This window comes from Mytilus galloprovincialis, chromosome 11 (genome assembly GCF_965363235.1).
Source record: "Mytilus galloprovincialis chromosome 11, xbMytGall1.hap1.1, whole genome shotgun sequence".
In the NCBI taxonomy this organism is placed as follows: domain Eukaryota; kingdom Metazoa; phylum Mollusca; class Bivalvia; order Mytilida; family Mytilidae; genus Mytilus; species Mytilus galloprovincialis.
The window spans coordinates 2860706-2882399 of NC_134848.1; the positions used below are offsets into that span (position 1 = coordinate 2860706).

Consider the following 21694-nt stretch of genomic DNA (forward strand, 5'->3'; position numbering starts at 1 on the left):
AGGACCCCTTACCAAAGTGTCATTGATGTACATAAAATAATGGCAAATGTTTTACAATTTCAATAATGTTAACAGATATGTATGGTTTCACAGAATCCTAAGTTAAATGGAGACCTGTTCTTCAACCTAGGTTGTTTTTCAAAGACGGTAAGATTGACATTTATTTTACATTTCTATAAAGCAGAAATAATTACCTGTTTGAGTCACACTTAAATTTATTTGTATGTAATTATAATTTTAGTTGTATTGGTTGTTTTGTATAACAAATTGTGACTTTTCGAGCATTTTTTCTTGTTTCCAACTTTATGCTCAGTAAATGAGAATAGATAAAAAGAAGAAAAAGTTAAAAAAAAAAGAAAAGAAAAGAACAATAATTGAAACGTGGCATCACAATTCTAAAAAACAAAAATGAAAGAAATATCAAACAAAAAAGAGACACATGACAATAAAAAGTAAAACGACAATTCTTAATCTCCAAAAATATACAAAATCAGGCATTTTCAACGCAGCTTGGCTATTTCTTTTTTTTTCTTGTTCATCAGACTTGTAAGTTCTTGAATATTTTTTATATTTCAGACGTGTCAGTTCTTGAATAATCCCCATGCTGTTGGGCGTCGTTTGTTTGTAAATTCGCCTACCTCAATAACCAAGTGTTGTGGTACAGACAATTGCAACAGTAATTATTTCATATTTTACATGTTATATATATTTTACATTTTACATGTCAAATAATTACTACACTGCAATCACGCATTATTCTTTAATCAACTTTAATAAAATTTATCATTCATGATGACACGAGGTCCAACAATAAAGTGCACAGGTAGATTAAATAAAAACCTGATAAACATCGTGTTTTCATGATCCTGGCTAAAAAATGTAATTATAAGTACTGATACTTCTATTTGTAGCTTCATAGGGGTATAAAAGCGTTGACCGTGCAAACATTATTGAAAATATACTTCGGTCAACGCTTAATTTTACACCCCAATGAAGTTACAAAAAGAAGCATTTAATTGGTAATATATTTTACATTTTCCATGTTATTACACTAAAAACAAAGAAGATTTACTCAAACACAATTGAAAGTCTTGATTTGTTTCTTGAAGAAATCATCGCATTGTGCATACCAGTGCACTGTCAGATGTTAATCATATTTTTGGTGAAAATGATATATATCTGATTTTGAGGTATATTTATTGTATACCAACAGCTTGGATCGTACTATTGCAATATACAATCAGTCTTGTTATTTGCCCAAATCAGATAATTTGTAGACAGTTGTGCAATTTTATTGGTTAAATTTGTTTTTTTTTTATATGAAGAAAATATATTTAAACAAATACAAAATATTTGTGTTTTTGAAGCAATGTTTTCAACTGAGTAATTTAAGGGGGAGATATATCTTTAAGTAGAAATTTACACAATTATCTAACGTTTACTTGTAGCAAGAAAACTAGTTCGGTAAAACCATCACTGGCCATCTTTTCTTTTCATTTTCTTAAAACATATTATAAAATCTATCTTCCAATAAATTATTTCAATATTCTATCTCATAGATTTCTTTTCCTGCACAAAAAAATGTTTTTCTTGATCACTCAAACCAAAGATAGGCAATTATAGTTTAAAAATAGTACAGTGACCTTTTTATTATATTTTTGATATATATACTGACCGGCTTTAGAAACGCAACACTAGATTATTTTTGTGTTGTTTTTGAATGAATGTGTCACCGTCAAAAGCGATGACTGGCTGTTACAAACGCCAAAATGATTGTCAGGAAGGTCAACCAAATACTGTCTGAGAAGTTTTGGGTTCTGTTTAACACCTTCTGATTTCGCATTTGTTCGACCCATTAATTGCTTTTGGCATTTATACGGTTGGAACTTGAGGGCTTTAAAGGTTTTTCTTCTGTCGATTCTTTGGTAATTCAGTTTATGGGAAACATTTATGGCATGAATCTGTACTCAATGACACTCGGCAATTTGATGAGCAGTTGCCGTTGCGGCCGTAAACATGTCTTGCAAATGACGTTGCGTATTCAAATTCTGTTGACGTTTCATTGTCAACACGTTGAACAGTTCATTGATGGCTAGAAATAAATCTGGTCTACTTGTTTCGTTGTCGGAAGGACAGTAAGACGAGTTTCTGAAGTCATAAAGTATAGTTGCAGCACGTTTATGTTTTCATGTTTGCAGTATTCTTAAGGGATAATTTAGTTTTTTATTTCTCAGTCTTGACAAAATGGGGATGCAACATTTTAAAACTGAATTAAGTGAGGCAAAGGATTTAAAGAACTGTTTCACAAAGCAAAAAAACCTGAAATAATCTTTCATGGGTCCAAAATTTCGCTTTAAGAAATTCGTGCGACTTCAAAAATTCGGTATGTTCAATAACCACAGGTAAGTCAGATTTTGATTTTTTGTAAGGAGAAAGAAGTATGATAAGCATGGACAGAAGTTATAAGAGAATCAAACAAGATTTTGTAAAAAAAATCAACAAAACGAGTGTTGCGTTTCTAAAGTCGTTCAGTATAGTTAAATTGTCATTTTGGCAAAGTATAAGAAAATTATATTATTCTATTATGGGAAATATATACAAATGATATACCTTAAAAATACCAACATGCGATTATTATTAGTTGTCTTAGTGGAAATCAACGGATTTTAAAATACAAATAATTAAATAATGTTGAATTAAAGGAACTTACACGCTCTCACTATTTACAAGAATAAAATGCACCTTGTGAATGTGTGTCTTTTGCATTATATTTATTTGTGTATTTATTTGTAGAGGATCTGTTATGTCCTGGCGGGATTTGTGGTAAGTTTTACCTGACATGTTAAAAGATTGGACGAACAAACATTCTGTTGCTTAGTAAAGGGAAATACATATTACTAGTTCAACACAAAACGCTTAAAGCGTTCACAAAATTATTTAAAGTTTGAGAATACAGTTACCCGACCAGTTCATGAAATACTTAATAAAAGAACTATAATTTGCTTATAATGGGTGTGACAAGAAGCCTTACATACCAATACTTATAGAAATCAACATATAATTGTTGACTGGACTCTTTTTTCAGATATATAGTTTATATACCAATGTCCAAATAAAAATACACATTTCATGAAAACAGTTAAAATTTGACAAGTAAAGCAGCTTTATAACGAAGAAAAAGGTTTGTAATATCAAATCTGCAGTTTGTTCGTTGCAGAATATTATTCCCAACACGAATGTGAATGTATTTACTGCTTCTCTTTTTCGTTAATACAAAATAAACTATTAACATCTTAGAACAGTTTACAAAAAATATAAACTAGATCTAAAGTCTTAATCACTATTTACCTTATGATATGTTTGGAGGATTATGTTCCTTTATTTTCCGACCTGGAAACTTTTAGGAAACAACAGACACGGCTTCCTCTGTTTCCTTTTCATACTTATACCTCGAATTATACATAAACGGTCATCTCAGTACCAGAATCTATGACAAACGACACGAATTGCATAATAAAATTATAATTTGCACCGAGCAGAAAAACACCGAATGTACCTGCAATTGGAATACAAATTTCCAACCTCAATCGGTTTTCAATAAACTCATCATAGATACCAGGATTGAAATTTTATATTTACGCCAGACGTGTGTTTCGTCTACAAAAGACTCATCAGTGACGCTCGAATAAAAAAATGTTAAAAAGGCCAAATAAAGTACGTAGTGAACAGCATTGAGGACCAAAAATTCCTAAACGTTGTGCCAAATACAGCTAAGGTAATTTATACTTGAGTCACAAGTGTTTGAGCAGGAAGTTGATGAACCAGGATAAAGTCTCCATTTTCTTTAAAAAAAAAATCATAGGTAAATACGAATGACCTTGTTGATAAATATTTCGTATCAACTTCACAAACCACACTTGATGGTTTTGAAGCATGGATTTCAAATAAGTGATCAATGTATTTGTCCTTGTATATTTGTACCTTTTACTGTTAGGTCAATTTTGGGTAATATTATTTTGACAGATCTCAGTATTTATACATCCTTTGTCTATCGTATTGATTTGACTGCAGTCGCCCCTCTTTTGACATTTTTACCTAATATTCCTCACACATTGTTATAAACATAATGCAATTCTATATGATTGCCATACACGTTTCGGGGTATAGCTAGCTAAACAACTTGGTTTAATCCACCAGTTCTACATGAGACAAAGCCGTTGTCAATTCAAGAATATAACAGCTGATTCAATTCGTTTGATGTGTTTGATATTTCGATTTCACATCTAATAAAGGACCTTCGTGGAAGCTAGCATTTGAATTGGTAAGCATTAAGGATGTAGACCTATGAGGAGCCCAAAATTTCAAGAATTACATTTTTTTTCTAAACCTGATTTTAGGGTTGATGTGACTGTAAAAAAAAGTAGTAGTGCGCTTCTTTTTTTGCTACGACCCTCTGAAAGTATCCAATTTTTCTGATTTTTCCATTTTTCATCAATTTTTACCCATTTGTGGGCTATTATCGTGAAAAAAATCACAAATCCACAATGAAACTTTTTTTCATACTCTCAATAAAGATGAAGTGAAAAAATCTGAATAAATTCAACTCATAAAAACTATAGGTAGGTGTTGATATAAGAAAGTTTTATCATATGTTGATGCTTTTTCGTGTCAAATTTACCATGTGATCAATTTTGTAAATTTGTGATTTTTCTCTGTTTAATGAACAAAATGCATATAATTTCAACTTTCTTGTTATAAGTGATTGAAAAAAATACATAATTATATAAGAAATTTGAAAAGAAAAAGTTATATTGGATGTTAATGTGTCTGGTAAAATATTTTTTTTTGTACACCTCACCCATTTTCTCAAAATCTCACAAAAAAGACTGACTTGATTAGTTATAAAATTTGAAAATGTCATTACTCAAAAACTACCTAATATTGGAAATGTACAATTCTTTCACAGAGTTAAGTTTGATTATGATAATTATCAAATTCATTGCTTTTTCCCACTTATATCATATTTTTTGGAAATAATTCCAGAACGAGATTTCAATGAGACTGAAGTGTCAGAAGAATACATCCTTAAGGTTACTATAATTTGCTGTTTTAAATTGATAAAAAGTCAATCAATCGATATTGTAGATATGGTCTTTTTGCAGGCGATAACACTAACACAGCTTGTCTAGACGATGATAACCCAATCTGTAAAGATCCAAACACTGTACATCTTGTGTGCAAAGAACATGATTTGAGACAAAACTGCAAAAAATCATGTGGATTATGTCGTACGTATTATTTTTTTTGTGCAAAAACAAATATTGTGCTTACCCTTCTGGAGGATATGAGTTCAACTTCCTCATTATGATTGGGTTTTGGTCTCTCAATCTTTTAATATCTGTGTTATGTTTTATTTGTTTCTTTTACCAACACTTGTATAGAATGAACACTGTTCAAAGGGGAAGAAAACTCGATGTGTTCTCTCATATTGACATAAGTTTAATGAGTAATAAACGCATTAAATATAAGAGGAGAACAACGACACAACACTGACATGTAACACACACAGAAACAGACCAAGCATCAGACAAAATCCCACGAGAATAACAAATATAACATCAAAACCAAATACATGAATTTGGGATAGACGAGTACCGTGACACGTTTTATCGCAATGTGAATTTACACAGAAAAATAAGAGAGAAAAAAACGACGCAACGTTAAAATGTAACACACACAGAAAAGAACAATAATATAACAGTGGCCATCTTCCTGACTTGGTACAGGACATTTTTAAAGGAAAAAATGGTGGGTTGAACCTGGTTTTGTGGCATGCCAAACTTCGCACTTTAATTGCAATGTTAAATATAACATTGAAATGACAACATAATATAACAGGACTACAATACAAATAAATAGAACATATAAGACAAAGAAACAAATGATTAATAGATAACAAAAAGCATCAGGTTTAAAATTCAATACGCCAAAAACGCGCCTCGTCCACACAAGACTCACCAGTGACGCCCAGATATTAAAGATCGAAAGTGAAAAAAAGTACAAAGTTGTACAGCACTGAAGATCAAAAATTGAAAAAGTTTGTGTCAAATACGGATATGTTTTTTACGCTTGGGGTAAGAACATCCTTACTATTTAGAACAATTAAAGCTATTGCAAACAGTTAATTTTATCAAATGAATATAAAACAGACATACTCAAAGAGTAAAATGTCACAAATATGGGTACAGCAGTCAATATTGTGTTATCATCTTAATATCACTATAAAAAACAACAATACAGTCATCCATGACATGCCAACGTCCGGTGGATCAATTTCTGACGAGAAAACTACTATCTCTAGCTGGATGACGCCAATAACTCAGATAGCTTACCTCGTTAATTCAACCGGAAATAGTTCTTCTACTAATTACAGTGTCAGTGATATACAAACAACGTACAATAACAAAATACCTAAAACATCAACAACCAGTTTACCAATGAAACCTCATTCCAACTGCCGTGACCTTGACTCAAATTGTCCATATTTTGGAATGCTGAAATTGCACTCGGTATAAGATGTCATGTTACATGTGGATATTGTAGTAAGTTATGTCAGTAATTTAAAAAAAAAAGTGTATTACTTTAAGTTTTAAGTTTTAAGAAACAACTGTAACCTAAAATATTATCTTCTTCCGATAATACGAGGTCAATATTTACTACTGTATAATTCATTGATGAATTGTCTGTAAGATTAAAATTGCTGATCAAAATTAAATTTTAAGTATGACTATTGACATAAATTGAAAATGATTAGCAACAATTCTTGATCACAAGATTATAATCTTTTCAAAATTTGAGATTACTTTCTGACGTCAGACACACAAATCAATGAATTATAGATAGATGTTTTTGTGTTCTGTTAAATTGTTCCTTTTAAAATTGTTATACGATGATGACTGATGTACTCATATTTTGACTATGTTATTCATTGTGTCTTTAGTTAAATAAAGGCAACAGTAGTATATCGCTGTTCAAAACTCATAAATCCATGGACAAAAAAAAACAAAATCGGGGTAACAAACTAAAACTGAGGGAAACGTATTAAATATAAGAGGAGAACAACGACACAACATTAAAATGTAACACACGCAGAAACGGACACGCATCAATGTAAATATAACTGAATTTGACGAGACTGTCATTAAGTGAGAGGGTTAGCTCTATAAAACCAGGTTTAATTCTCCATTTTCTACATTTGAAAATGCCTGTACCAAGACAGGAATATGACAGTTCTTGTCCATTTAAACTCCGAGGACATTTAAAAATCTAATTTATTTAATAAATTCATTTATGTCTATGTGGACAATTTCTATTTGAATTAAACAGTCAATTTGAACTAAGTGTATATTATAGAATTATCTAATTTTTATATTTAGCCAACCAATCAAATAACAGATATGTTGTGACGTAAAAATTTATCTGCGACAAGAAAGTTCGCAAAAATTTCTCTGGACAATTTTTGATTTATTAGTTTGTTTATATACACTCTGGTGACACTTCATTCACATAACAACATTCTATATCATTTGTTTATGGATTAATATTTATTCAGCGAGAGGTCAGTACAATAGTTAGTAGTTTATATACATTTAAAGTCATCAAGACTGTTGACCTACATTTGCCCACGCAAATACTCCGTGATCGATGAACTGTACATTTGATGCTGACAATATTCATTAACGATTTGCCTGTATATAAGAAGATAACTATAGTAATTAACTTGAGATGAGGATTTATTATATTCGTTACGTACTACAATACCTTTAGCATAGTATTAGAAAGCAATTCATGTTCATATTATGTAATAGTCATTCTGTTATGAAAGAACCACGTGACATTCTGTTATGAAAGAACCACGTGACATTATGTTGTGGAAGAATCATGTGACAGTTTGACCGACTTTCAAACGTAAACAACTTCGGTAATAAACAGCTAGTGTATTCATTATGGAGAAGTCCTCGTCTGGGAATATTTTACACGTGACTTTATTGGGTCACAGTTTTATAAGGAGGTTAAATCGCTTTATGAATAGTTGTGACAGATTTGAAAATCTGCGTTTGTTGAAGTGTAACTTTTTAATTAATTGTCGTGCACAGGGTGGACTTACAGTAGCAAGACTAGCTCAGCAAAAACAATTATGTACTTTTAGTTGTCTCCCTCACATAATTTTTATACAGATAGGGGGAAATGATGCTGCTAATAGGAGAACTAATGCATCCCAAGTTGCTCAAGACATTTTTGCGTTTGCGATGTATTTACACTATGGTTTGAATGTAAATCATGTTATAATTGGACAATTGTTATGTAGGAGTGAATTGGTAACATACGCAGGATACAATGATAAAGTTGTACAAGTAAACACACTTTTACAAGAGAAAATCAAAGAGCACGATGAAAAGGCTATTTCTTTTTGGCACCACCGTGGTTTTTGGGATAATTTAAATTATTTGTGTTTTGACGGAGTGCACCTTAACCATTTTGGAATGCGCAAATACTTTAAAAGTATTCGTTCTGCTGTACTTCATGCATCCAACCAGTGATACTGTATCATATTGTTTATGTAGGTAAATTAATCTGTTATAATACTTAATTTGGAGTAAAAAGTACATTGTACTTTTATCAATTTCTAATGTTTTATGAACATTGTTCATATTTATATATATAAGTTGCTTTACTTACATTGTAAGTACATTGTAATTTGTATCTAGGTGCTTACACAGTTGTGGGCTTATAGTACTGGTACATTGTACCTTATACTTGCACATTGTGTACTATCTTATATTCTACCTCATTGTAGGTTAAGCAAAACTGCACAGACGGTTACATTTATTCAGCTTACAAAGTGAGCCACATTTGGTACATTGTACCTAGAAATACATACATATACACACTGTGTACAATAAACTACATTTAGTATTTAAGCCATTGGCATTACAATTTTGTGTTGTGTATATTATACACAAACCAATATATTAACAATCTGATTCTGTTTCAGTATCATCAGTTGAAGTCATAAAGATGCCTCCCAAAAGAGGAAAATCCCGTCAAAGTGATCAACCAACTCACAAAAAACAAAAAACAAATATTGATTACACAAAACTGGCAGCTGAGATCCTGCGTTTACAGTCAGACAAAACAAATGCAAGCAATCCGCCAACTACATCTAGCGGTGTAAATATTGAGGCTGATATACATGTAGATACAGATGTTTCACAAAATCAGCTACATGGAACGATTCAGATACCAACATCTACACAGAACGTTAACATTGATCCAGATTCATGCACAGTATCAGCTCCTAATCCTACATCAGCAGCATCTGAGGAGAGCACAACACAAATACATGTAAATCCTACATGCACAGTGGCACCTGATGATACAACTACATCAGTCTTGAACCCGTCATGCAGCACTTCTAAAGAATTTGATATTCAAACTGTGGTTGAAACACTTTTTTCAGGTGAGCCGCCAGTCAACACACATAATTCAAGTGAAAATTCACTTAAAATTCAAGTATCAGATGGCATCCCATTGGGGGCCACTGTTTCACAAAAAATTAAAGAGAAAATATGGTCAGATGAATTCATTGATATGAATAGTTTAACGTCTTCTTATGTAGAGGACCCATTCAGTTTATTTGTAAGTAATAGGAAATTTTCTTTGTACAATAACTCAAGGTCTAACAAACCTCCACTTTCCATTGAACAGTGGACATCTGCATATTTAGTTTTTTCAGATATTTACATTGAGAAATGCCCTGAGGAAGCAAGGCATTTACTTAAGTATGGTCATAATATTAGGGAAATGTATGATTTATATGGAGATGAACCTTGGAGAATTTATGATGAAAAATTTAGAAGGTTAAGAGAAACTATTAAGCTCCCTTGGGGGAAACTGATTGATGAATTATACACCAAATCAGCAAATTCAAGTAATACCCAAAACAAGAATTTTCGTGCCCAACCAGCAAGACAAAACAAAAGTTTTCAAAACCAAGGCAATACACAATACTACAATAAAAACATGCCTTCAAACAATATCAAAACATGCATCTTGTTTAACAGAGGACAAACTTGCAACAAACCTTGCTCATACAAGCATGTCTGCCACTTCTGTAAAGGCGCACACGCAAGATTTCAATGCTCTGAATATAAACCCCAGCAAAATGCACAACAGAACAAACAGGTGCCAAATCAGAAACAAAATACCAACGCCGGTAAACGCTGAGTTACTGGGACAGGAATTGCAGGGTTATGATATGGATTTACGTAACATGTTAATACATGGTTTCACTTTTGGTTTTTCACTTAATTTTAAAGGTACACCAAGTAACAAAACATGTAAAAACCATAAATCAGCTACAGAAAATCCAGATGCTGTGTACCTTAAATTGGCAAAAGAAAGTCTAAGTGGTCGCATTGCTGGGCCTTTTAAAGAACCTCCATTTTCATTGTTTGTTTGTTCACCTCTAGGGTTGGTTCCAAAGTCAGATGGGAAATTTCGTTTAATTCATGATTTGTCATTTCCAAAAGATGATTCAATTAACTTAGGTATTCCTATGGAATATTCTGCTGTTTCATATGATTCTATTGATAATGTGGTTCAATTGGTCAAATCATATGGTCAATCCTGTCAAATGGCTAAAACCGATGTTGAAAATGCATTTCGCATTATCCCGATACAGAAATCTGACTACAATCTTTTAGGTTTTAACTGGAATGGGTTTTTCTACTATGATAAATGTCTTCCAATGGGTGCAAGTAGTGCCCCAAAAACTTTTGAGACTTTAAGTGTAGCATTACAGTGGATAATGCAGTCAAAATATCGGTCAGGTGGCATGTCACATATTTTAGATGATTTTTTATTTGTTGGTCCCCCTCAATCACAAAAATGCAACCAAGATTTGCAAACTTTTATTCAGTTATGTAATCGACTAGGTATTCCCATAAAAAAGGAAAAAACAGTCTTACCTACAACTGTCATAACCATTTACGGTATAGAGGTAGATTCTAATATAATGGAATGTAGGCTACCACAAGAGAAAATTGAAAAAATTCAAGCAAAATTGCATGAATTTTCTAGGAGGAAGAAAGTTACTCTAAGGCAGTTACAATCCTTAATTGGTCTCCTCAATTTTGCCTGTACCGTAGTTTGTCCAGGCCGTGCATTCCTGAGAAGACTTATTGACCTCACAATAGGAGTCTCTCATCCGTGTCATTATATTAGACTAACTAGAGAGTCTAAAGCAGATATTGGTATTTGGAAATCCTTTATTGATCATTTTAATGGAAAATCAGTTTTTTATGCTGATAAATGGCTTTCTTCTGACAGTTTATCATTGTATACTGATGCAGCTGGTTCTCTAGGTTTTGCAGGTGTTATGGGTTATAAATGGTTTGCAATGGCTTGGCCAAAACATCTGGAACACCATCAAATAGCAACAAAGGAAATGTTTCCTATTGTGCTTGCACTTGAATTATGGGGCGAACACATTCAAAACACCAAAGTATTGTTTTTGTCTGACAACATGGCAGTTGTTCAAATCATCAACAAACAAACATGTAAAGACATAATCTTAATGAAACTAGTTCGGCGTCTGGTTGCTGTTGCCTTAAAATACAACATTCTATTCAAAGCTAAACACATTCCGGGTAAAACAAATATTATAGCTGATAGCCTTTCACGTTTACAATTTCAGAAAGCACTGAAGGCAGCACCATGGTTGGAACAAAGTCCAATACTTGTTCCCCAACATTTGTTGGAGATTTGACTGATGAAGCCAAACATTTAATAAATTCAGCCTTGACACCCTCTACCAAAGCTTCATACCAAAAAACATGGCAAAAGTTAATTGAATTCCTGGGTCACCAACAGATCTCTCTGCCGCTTCAGCTAGCTCAAGTTGCTAACTTTATAGGCAATTTGTTCACTAAAGGTTTAAAACCTGCTACAATAGCATCACATATTTCTGCTTTAAGTTATGTACATAAAATGTTAAACATTCAGGACCCTACAGCTTTATTCATTATTCGCAAAGCTTTGAAAGGTTGTGAAAATCTAACCCCATCTGCAGATGCAAGACTACCAATTACAAAAGCAATCCTTGACAAGATGATCATAAACTTACCATCAGTAGTCAGACTTCATGTTCATCAACTTTTACTAAAAACTATATTTTTGGTAGCGTTTAATGGCTTTTTTAGGCTTGGAGAGCTTGTTGTAAGATCAAAACAGTCTATAGGGAGAGTACTTCAGCGTCAAGATATTTTGTTTACTTGGGAAAAGGGAATATTAAAGGGTGTTGAATTAACACTAAGGTTTTTTAAAAATAACAAAACTAACAAACCAGTAACAATTTTCTTGTCAGCATTGCCAAGCTCCCCTAGAATTTGTCCTGTGAATACATTATATGCTTTTGTGAACACTTTCAAGCATAAGACGGGCCCATTATTTCAACATACCAATGGGCAATATGTATCTGCACACTTTGTGGCAGAACAGATGAAAAAGTTAATTACTTTTATAGGTTTAAATCCTACTCAATACAAGGGACACAGCTTTCGTATAGGTGCAGCAACTAATGCTGCCAGCCTAGGCTATTCTGAGCAATTAATTCAAAAGTTGGGTCGCTGGAATTCAAATGCTTTGCAAAGATATATTAGAATTGAATCTATTCGCATGTAATGTGCTGATGTTCACTAGTCAAATATTAAGTCAGAAGGTGATGTTAGGATATGCCTAGTCGCCATTTTGATTATTTTTCATGATTAGTTATTGTCTAAATAAACCATTAAAGGTAGTATATTGTTAAGAAATTGTATTGACTTTGAGGTCAGGATTTGCCTGCTCGAAATTTTACAAGTATGTGTATACATTTTTATGTATTAATAGACCTGTGAGTTATCAATATTTTAATCATGTTCATGTATTGTTATATTTTATTTCATTCATACATGTATGTATTTCGAATCAAACTCATTGAGTGTGTGCTGGCGGCTCGAAAGTGATACTATTAATGTTCAATTCCTCATGTGAAAATACATCATGTACATTCAAGGTTTATTAAGCCTAACGTGCAATATAGTATTATATATACAGATATAAGATATATATGTCATACAGACTGTTGAGGCCAGGATTTGCCTGCTCATAAAGGCTAACAATGGTCAAAGTCATGTTAGTTTGATGTAACATTTCCTTTATTGTTAGTTTATAGTTACAAAAACATATATGTGTAGTATTTTTTATAGTTATTTGTGAAGTATATTCTTAAAGTTATATGTGATTATATGTGTCAATTGGTTGTGGTCTGATTTCAAAAGTTAAAATAATATTTTAGAACTCAAGACACACCTTGGATGGCGTGGGCTCATTCATCTTTAAGGTAAAGCTGAATTCGCTTTGGCCTTTTTTGTACGCCACCTTTTTTGTAGGCTGGCTTTTTATCAGGGGAGTTAAATCAGGGGCATTTAAATGTTACCATTTGTAAGATTAACTCCCCTGTTGTTGTAAATAATTTTGATCGTCGTTTTTAATAAATGACATTTTGATTGGAATCTTTTTCCTTGTTTATACTATTGCCTCCAAAAAACCGAGCAAGGTGTGTCCTGATATAAGTGGCTGTCTATATTTGGTATTCTCAGTTTTGATATACATTTATAACACTGGTCACATTAGACATAAAATCTAATTTATTTAATAAATTCATTTATGTCTATGTGGACAATTTCTATTTGAATTAAACAGTCAATTTGAACTAAGTGTATATTATAGAATTATCTAATTTTTATATTTAGCCAACCAATCAAATAACAGATATGTTGTGACGTAAAAATTTATCTGCGACAAGAAAGTTCGCAAAAATTTCTCTGGACAATTTTTGATCCCACCACCTACCCCAATAACTTACCACCTTGTATAAACGAGGTGGGTTTTATAATTTGTTTTTAAATTTATTTTCTTTATTAATATGATATTTTACCACTTTGTTGATCGTGGTTATGTTGTTTTTTTTTATACGCCACCTTTTGTTAGTGGCCTATTTTAATTTATTTGTCTTTTTTGTATGGCCCTTTTTTGTATGCCACCTATTTTGTAGGCTGGCTTTTTATTTGTACACGGCCTTGCCTTTTTTGTACGCCACCTTTTTTGTAGGCTGGCTTTTTATCAGGGGAGTTAAATCAGGGGCATTTAAATGTTACCATTTGTAAGATTAACTCCCCTGTTGTTGTAAATAATTTTGATCGTCGTTTTTAATAAATGACATTTTGATTGGAATCTTTTTCCTTGTTTATACTATTGCCTCCAAAAAACCGAGCAAGGTGTGTCCTGATATAAGTGGCTGTCTATATTTGGTATTCTCAGTTTTGATATACATTTATAACACTGGTCACATTAGACATAAAACGGAATTTCCTTCATCAAATAGCAAAATCACATCAAACATGTCAAACGAATGGTCATATTCCTTACTTGGTACAGATATTTTATACAGTAGATATTTGTGATCTAAATCTGGCGTTATAGCTACCTTAACTTCTTACTGTCGTATAAACTTCCATTATATTGACAACGGTGCTTGAACAAAACAGACAGAAAAAATAGGTATGTCAAAAATAGGGGAACAGCATTCCACATTGGGTAAATGTTAATTACAAAATAAATTAAAAAAAATAGATGAAAAACAAACTTTACCATTTGGTGGGGTTCGTGTTGTTGTTGTACCCCTACATGCATTGGTGACATCTTATTCACGCATCGTTGTCAATATATGGAATTTGCGACTGTCCTTCAAGTGAGAGGTTTTGCACTCTTATATTCATTTCAATTACATAAGCAACACGATGGGTGCCGAATGTGAAGCAGGATCTGCTTACCGTTCCGGAGCACCTGAGATCAACCCCAGTTTTTGGTGGGTTCGTGTTGCTTAGTCTTTATTATTCTATGTTGTGTCTTTTAGAGGTATTATTTTTCGGTTTGCCTTTTTATTTTTAGCCATGGCGTTGTCAGTTTATTTTAAATCTATAAGTTTGACTGTCCCTCTGGTATCTTTCGTCTCTCTTTTAACAAGAGTTCAGATACGTTATCAAAAATCGAATGACTATAAGCAATATGTGTACTCCTACTATGTAAAAAGTAAAATCACAAAAATACCGAACTCCGAGAATTTCAAATGGCAATATCAAATTATAAAACACATCAAACGAATGAACAACAACTGTCATATTCCTGACTTGGCACAGGCATTTTCAGTTGTAGAACATGGTGGATTGAACCTGGTTTTATAGCCCTAAATCTCTCACTTGTATGACATTTGCATAAAATTTTAATATATTTACAACGATGTGCGAACAAAATAGACATCATAGGAAAACTTGTCGAAATAAGGGTACAGCAGTCAGCAATCTCAATTACAACCAAAAAAAAAAATAGTTAACAAAACAGCACAAACAAGCATCTATCAAATGTAACAAAAACAAAAGCAAATTCACAAAAATACTGATGACCGAGATTTAAAATTATCCAGAAATTATTTAGAATTTTTAAGAATTCACATATGGTTAATACCAATATGCCAGTACATAAATAAGAGAGCCGTGGTGTAGGGGTTAGTGCATCTGACTACTAACACAAACGTTCCTTGTTCGATTCCCGATCCGAGATGAAAATTTCAGGGACTGAATTTTCGGCTCTCCCTTGACACCATTTGCGAGTATGGTCTTGAGGAAACGATGATAGTCCGTCTATAAATGGCTGACCCGTGTTAGGAGAGAGCCATATCTCTTGTGCGTAAAATACACCCTTGTACATTTCGAAAAAGAGCAGGCTAATGCCGCTACAAAGCAGCACTTGCACCCGCAAAGTGGAAAGGGACTTAACTAAGTTGCACAACTTGTTTCCTAATCCACTATAAATAAATATGTTTAAACTAACAGTTTCCAATCAACTTTACTGTAGAGTCGCCTGTTTGACGTCAGAGTGTTATAGATGTTATAACATTAAGCACGAACAAACATAAATATTTAAAAGTCAATGATGTGTACAAACTTGAAGATAACTAAGGGTTCGATTTTAAGCTTAATGAAGTAATCAATTTTATTGATCATTTTATTGGTTTATTTTGCTTTAATTTTTTGTATTGATCACTTCATTTCGGCTAAAGTTATGTGTTGTGTCGTGTAGTCAAGTACTGTTTGAATGTGTTGTTATCCATAAGTATAAGTACTGTAAATTCAGATATTATGGCATGAATTTATTATTGCAATTTTTCAAGAAGGGAAAAAAATGCGAGTTTGATAATTACGATTTAAAAGTGTAAAATTGCAGCTGATATATCAGGTCTTCCGTAATCGTATTTGACCTCTCAACTGTTTTGAGAGTCTTTGATGAATTTTGCAACTAAGAAGTTCATCTACCATCTGGCAACACTGAGGTTTTTATTTCGAACCTGGCAGGTGGCAGGTGCACTCGACTTCCGTCTTAATCGACAAGGAAGGCGAGTTGATATATAGACCACATTTGTCATTTAATTCATTAACCATTCGTGAAGATTTACGTAAAAGGAATAAGCTGTATTGATTTTTGTCGTTCTTCATAATTACTCTGTTAAAGCTGTCATTCTGACAGAAGTACATCCCTTTTACTGAGAGCAATATACATGTGCGATGTGAGTATGCACGTTTGTAAACAATCATATAAGATATGTTAACGCATCAGGATTCAATAGATTTTAGTTGGAAGTCATATTTATATATCTCTGTCAATAGCAATACAGTGTCAGACCACGGTTTTACTATCGTCATAAAGTCAATCAGGAACATTTTAGATTTTAGACTATAAGAAACTTCGGAGTAAAACGAAATAACAAAGTGAATAACATTCATTATCTTCCGTGTAATATAAGCCCATCGTCTTTTAAATATGCAATTGCGTTTTATACTGTAAAATACCAAAGTGATTTTTAACTATTCAACCAAGTAATATAAGCCCACTGTGAATAATTAAGCAATCGATGTGCTCCTAATCACAGGAGGAAGTTGCAGAAAGAAGAAGAAGCAAGCAGAAAATCAAGACATTTTCGATACACTTTGCTTAATTTCGAATTCATTGATATAAAGGAGATGCAAGCATTCATTAGGATCAGGTGCAGATGAAGGATTTTTAAAAGGGGAGGGACGCCATAAAAAGCCAACCCTTGGAGAAATACAATTTCTATGCATGTCTCAAATTTGTATCTCCAAAAAGGGAGAAAAGAATACCTGTTATTTCTTGTATTGTAGCCGAGATATATTACTACCATGTTTCGTATGATCCTCAAATGTGAATTTATCAAAACTCCAGATGAATTCGATGATTTAAATTTTACTGATAAACATGATGCATGTGAGTTACTCAGGTTATTTCATATGGGATATTTTTGTCAATTATGTACTTGTTAAAGTATTCCTTTTCAAGCACCTTTTACTAGACCTTTCTTAATAAATGGGGAATGTGTCCATGGGACACAGATGATGCTCCCACTTGCATATCATATAAAGTTATATAAAAGTGACGCTACCCAAAGTTGTACTTGATCTGAGTTTTGTGGTAATAAGTATTGTGTATAAGTGTAAGAACATTTGGTGGAGGCAAACTAAAGTAGGAGATTGGAAACCAAAAATACATTTTTTCCATTTGTGAAGGAGGATAACTCTAGAACAGTAAAAGTGACGCAACCAAAAATGCTTCATCTGCAAAAAACTAAAGTTAGAGAACAGAAACGAGTAAACTGCTCCGCTGAGCGCAGCAGGATACGCCCACAGAGGTCAACTCCTGAACAGTTGAGGCAAAAAAGGACACAATATTCAAGCTTGATACAGGTCTGAATTTGGATTGTAATTAAATATTTGACATATTATAGGTTTCTGAATAAATGTAGTCAAACAACTTGAAATGTTTATATAATATGAATTGATTTTATATTCAATTTAAGATTTCTGAGTAAATCTGTTGTCAGACTCTAAATAACTACAATTTATAAACTTCTAAAGGGAGCTTACATCAAAAGATATTAACAATGCATTAAAGTGTCATGAGAACTGCTGAAAGCATTTTTTAGGTTATTTTCCGAAATGTGGAAAATCCCCCTTTTTTATGAATAAAACCACGTAACTTGGAAACCTAAATTCTATTATTATATAAAATCTAGAATTTATAAAACAAGAGGCTCTCAAGAGCCTGAATCGCTCACCTTAATTTTTTTGGTTAAATCTCTCATCAATGATTATTTTGGCTTTTCAATTGATTTAAATGTTTTTTGAATCGTCCTTTTTTCTTCAAAAGCAAAAAAAAAAAATCATTTTCTCCTATGTTCTATTTTAGCCATAGGAGCTATGTTTCTTGACATACAAGGAAATAAAATATAAAATTTATACTAGATACTCTGAAACTCATTTAGCCTAAGTTTGGCTAAATTGATATAGCAGTTTCAAAGGAGATTTTTTTAGTAGTCAACATGATGAACAAATTGTGAAAAAAGTCTTTAAAGGGCGATAACTCCTGAAGGGGTCAAGTGACAATTTTGGTCAAATCGACTTATTTGTAGATCTTACTTTGCTTAACATTTTTGCTATTAACAGTTTATCTGTATCTATAATAATATTCAAGATAATAACCAAAAACTGCAAAAATTCTTTAAAATCATCAATTCAGGGGCATTATACCTGAAAAACCAGTTACCCAATTCGGCTGAAAATTTCAGGACAGGTAGACCTTGACCTAATAAATACTTTAACTTTCTTGTCTTATTTGCTCTAAATGCTGGAGTTTTTGAGATATAAGCCTAAAACTGCATTTTACCCTGTGTTCTATGTTTAGCCATGACGGCCATGTTTTTTGACGAAATAGAAAATAAAACTTTATTTTATACACCCTACTGATCATTCAGTTGAAGTTTGGTTGAATTTGGTTGAGTAGTTTTAGAGGAGAAGATTTTTTAAAGTTAGCAAATATGATGAACAAATTGTGAAAAATTGTCATTAAAGATTTTTACCCCATGTCAGATTTGCTCTAAATGCTTTCGTTTTTAAGATATAAGCCAAAAACTGCATTTGACCCCTATGTTCTATTTTTAGCAATGGCGACCATGTTTGTTGATAGATCAAAACTTCGGATACAATTTATAAACTAGATACCCTAAGGAACATTCAGTTAAAGTTTGGAAGTATTTGGCCTAGTAGTTTCAGAGGAGAAGATTCTTGAAATAGTTTACGACGACGACAGACGATAGGGAGCTCACGTCAATAGATATAAACAATTCACCAACGTTTTATGCAAATTGGTTAAAGCGTTTTTGAGTTAATGTCCGACATGATATGTTGACGACGGACGGACATAAGAGCAGACGGACAACGGTATACCATAATACGTCCCGTAAACGGGCGTATACAAATTCAGCAATTCTTTCATTTTTAAAGGGGTATAACTCTAGAACCGTTAAAGTGACGCCACAGAAATTCAAACATGATCTGTGTTTTGTGGTAATGAGCATTGTGTATAAGTTTCATAACATTTGGTAGAGGCAAACTAAAGTAAGAGAAGGGAAACCAACTTTGGGACGTTCGAACGTACGGATGTACAGATGGACAAGGGCAAAACTTAATGCCCACTCAGCTACGGCGGGGGCATAAAAATGCAATTTTACCTAACATATAAAAAGAGAGATATTCAATCAAAGTTCTATCATTTCACTGTATTTGGTAGGCTTTGTGCTGCTCAGTCTTGGTTTCTATGTTGTGTTTTGTATACTGTTGTTTGACTTTTTGTCATCTTTTTTGGCCATGTCTTTGTCAGATTGTGTCCGACTTTATGAGTTTGAATATGCCTTTGGTATCTTTCACCTATGTATAACTTGAAATCGATCATTTGCAAAGAAATGTTTTGTTTTTTTTGTTTTTGATTTCTTATATTTTTAAGGTGAATAACAATATAACACATTGTTGACCGATGTACCCCTATTTTTTACATTTTTACCTTATGTCTGTTTGTTTTGTTCACAAATTTTGTCAATATAATGGAATTGTATGCGTATGTCATACAAGTGAGAGGTTTAGCTAGCTATAAAGCCAGGTTTAATCCACCATTTTCGACATAAGGAAAAACATGTACCAAGTAAGAATATATGACGGTTGTTTTCCATTCGGTTTAATTGCTTGAGCTTTGGATTTTGCCATTTGATAAGGAACTTTCCGATTCGAATTTTCTTTGAGTTCGGTATTTTTGTTATTTTACATTTTACTCTATGGTTTATACGCTGCTTTTTTGTGATAGATTGGTCTGTCAGGTTCAACGTATCGATGTTGCTTTGATAGGTTGGTCTGTCAGGTTCAACGTATCGATGTTGTTGTGATAGGTTGGTCTGTCAGGTTCAACGTATCGATGTGGCTTTGATAGGTTGGCCTGTCAGGTTCAACGTGTCGATGTTGCTGTGATAGGTTGGCCTGTCAGCTTCAACGTGTCGACGTTGCTGTGATAGGTTGGCCTGTCAGGTCTAACGTGTTGATGTTGCTTTGATTTTTTGGCCAATAAATTAGAACAAAAACATTTATTTATTTATTTATTTACATAAGTACTCATCAAAAATACATACAGATATAAACAAGTAGAAGACACTACTTACCGACTAATAGTGCTAAAATTACAGAATAAAAAAAAAAAAAAAAAACAACAATGGTAGCATGACATGTTAAATTTGACCAAAACCCATGTTGTATAGTAAACATGAACAACAGTTTTATCCAAAAGGATATTTCCCTGAACAAGTGTTCGCCTCTAATTCTCTTTAGTTTTTTTGGGCAGCAGGGTTGTTGTATCGTGTACATGCTCATATTTCCTTTTATCTATATTGTAGCAACTCTGAATATTTGATCTATCTGTGCTTGTAACTTCTGTGGATGCTATTCTATTTGCTAGATCTGTATATGCTGAGTCATTTCGTACAGCGTTGAGAAATTCGGTAAATCCATTTTCATTTCCATGCAAAAGTGTGTCCATTAACTGTCTATTCTTTTGCTCTTGTGATGGACACGCATTTATCTTTTGACAATCACCAATTGTCAATACCGCACATGATATCAAATGATCTACTATTGTATCATGCTTTACACTGGTAATGATGTTTGAATAATTTTTTTGCAGACGAATTTTAAACAATGGAACCGTCCTATCTGGTAATCCTACAAAAATATAGAATATTTCATTTAATATAAGATTTCCAGTAATCACAAGGTGGTTATAATAAAAATAACCTGGTATCATGGTATAGTGTGGTATAAAACAAAATAACACTGGGTGATTTATTTAGAATATGAGTGTCAACACTGACTTTCAACTAATGAATGCACAAAGATGTATTTCAAAAGCATTTACTTTGTCCAGAAGATCATTATTGAAAGTGATTTATGACTGAACTATACAGTACACAATGTAACAACTTCATAAATGTTCCTGTAAATACTTTAACCATGACATAAATTACAAATGATTACACTGTTATAATACTAAGTTGTTAGATGATCAAGAAACACAATGATAGACAAGACAATTACTGAACTATATTTTTTTTTCTTTTTCTGTTGCTTTGAAATGGTTTTGTTTG

General features: G+C 32.7%; 2 protein-coding genes across 2 annotated transcripts in view; both read right to left on the minus strand.

Annotated features, from left to right (window-relative positions):
* LOC143051962 (uncharacterized) overlaps positions 1 to 21694 on the minus strand; it is a 467775-nt gene that overhangs the window by 198125 nt on the left and 247956 nt on the right. The window lies entirely within an intron of this gene.
* The window catches only part of LOC143051533 (uncharacterized), a 621634-nt gene continuing 620576 nt past the window's right edge, over positions 20637 to 21694 (minus strand). The window contains exon 21 of the mRNA XM_076224424.1: positions 20637 to 21272. Within this exon, the coding sequence (XP_076080539.1) occupies positions 20869 to 21272 (404 nt within the window). The 3' untranslated portion in view covers positions 20637 to 20868. The remainder of the gene's footprint in view (positions 21273 to 21694) is intronic.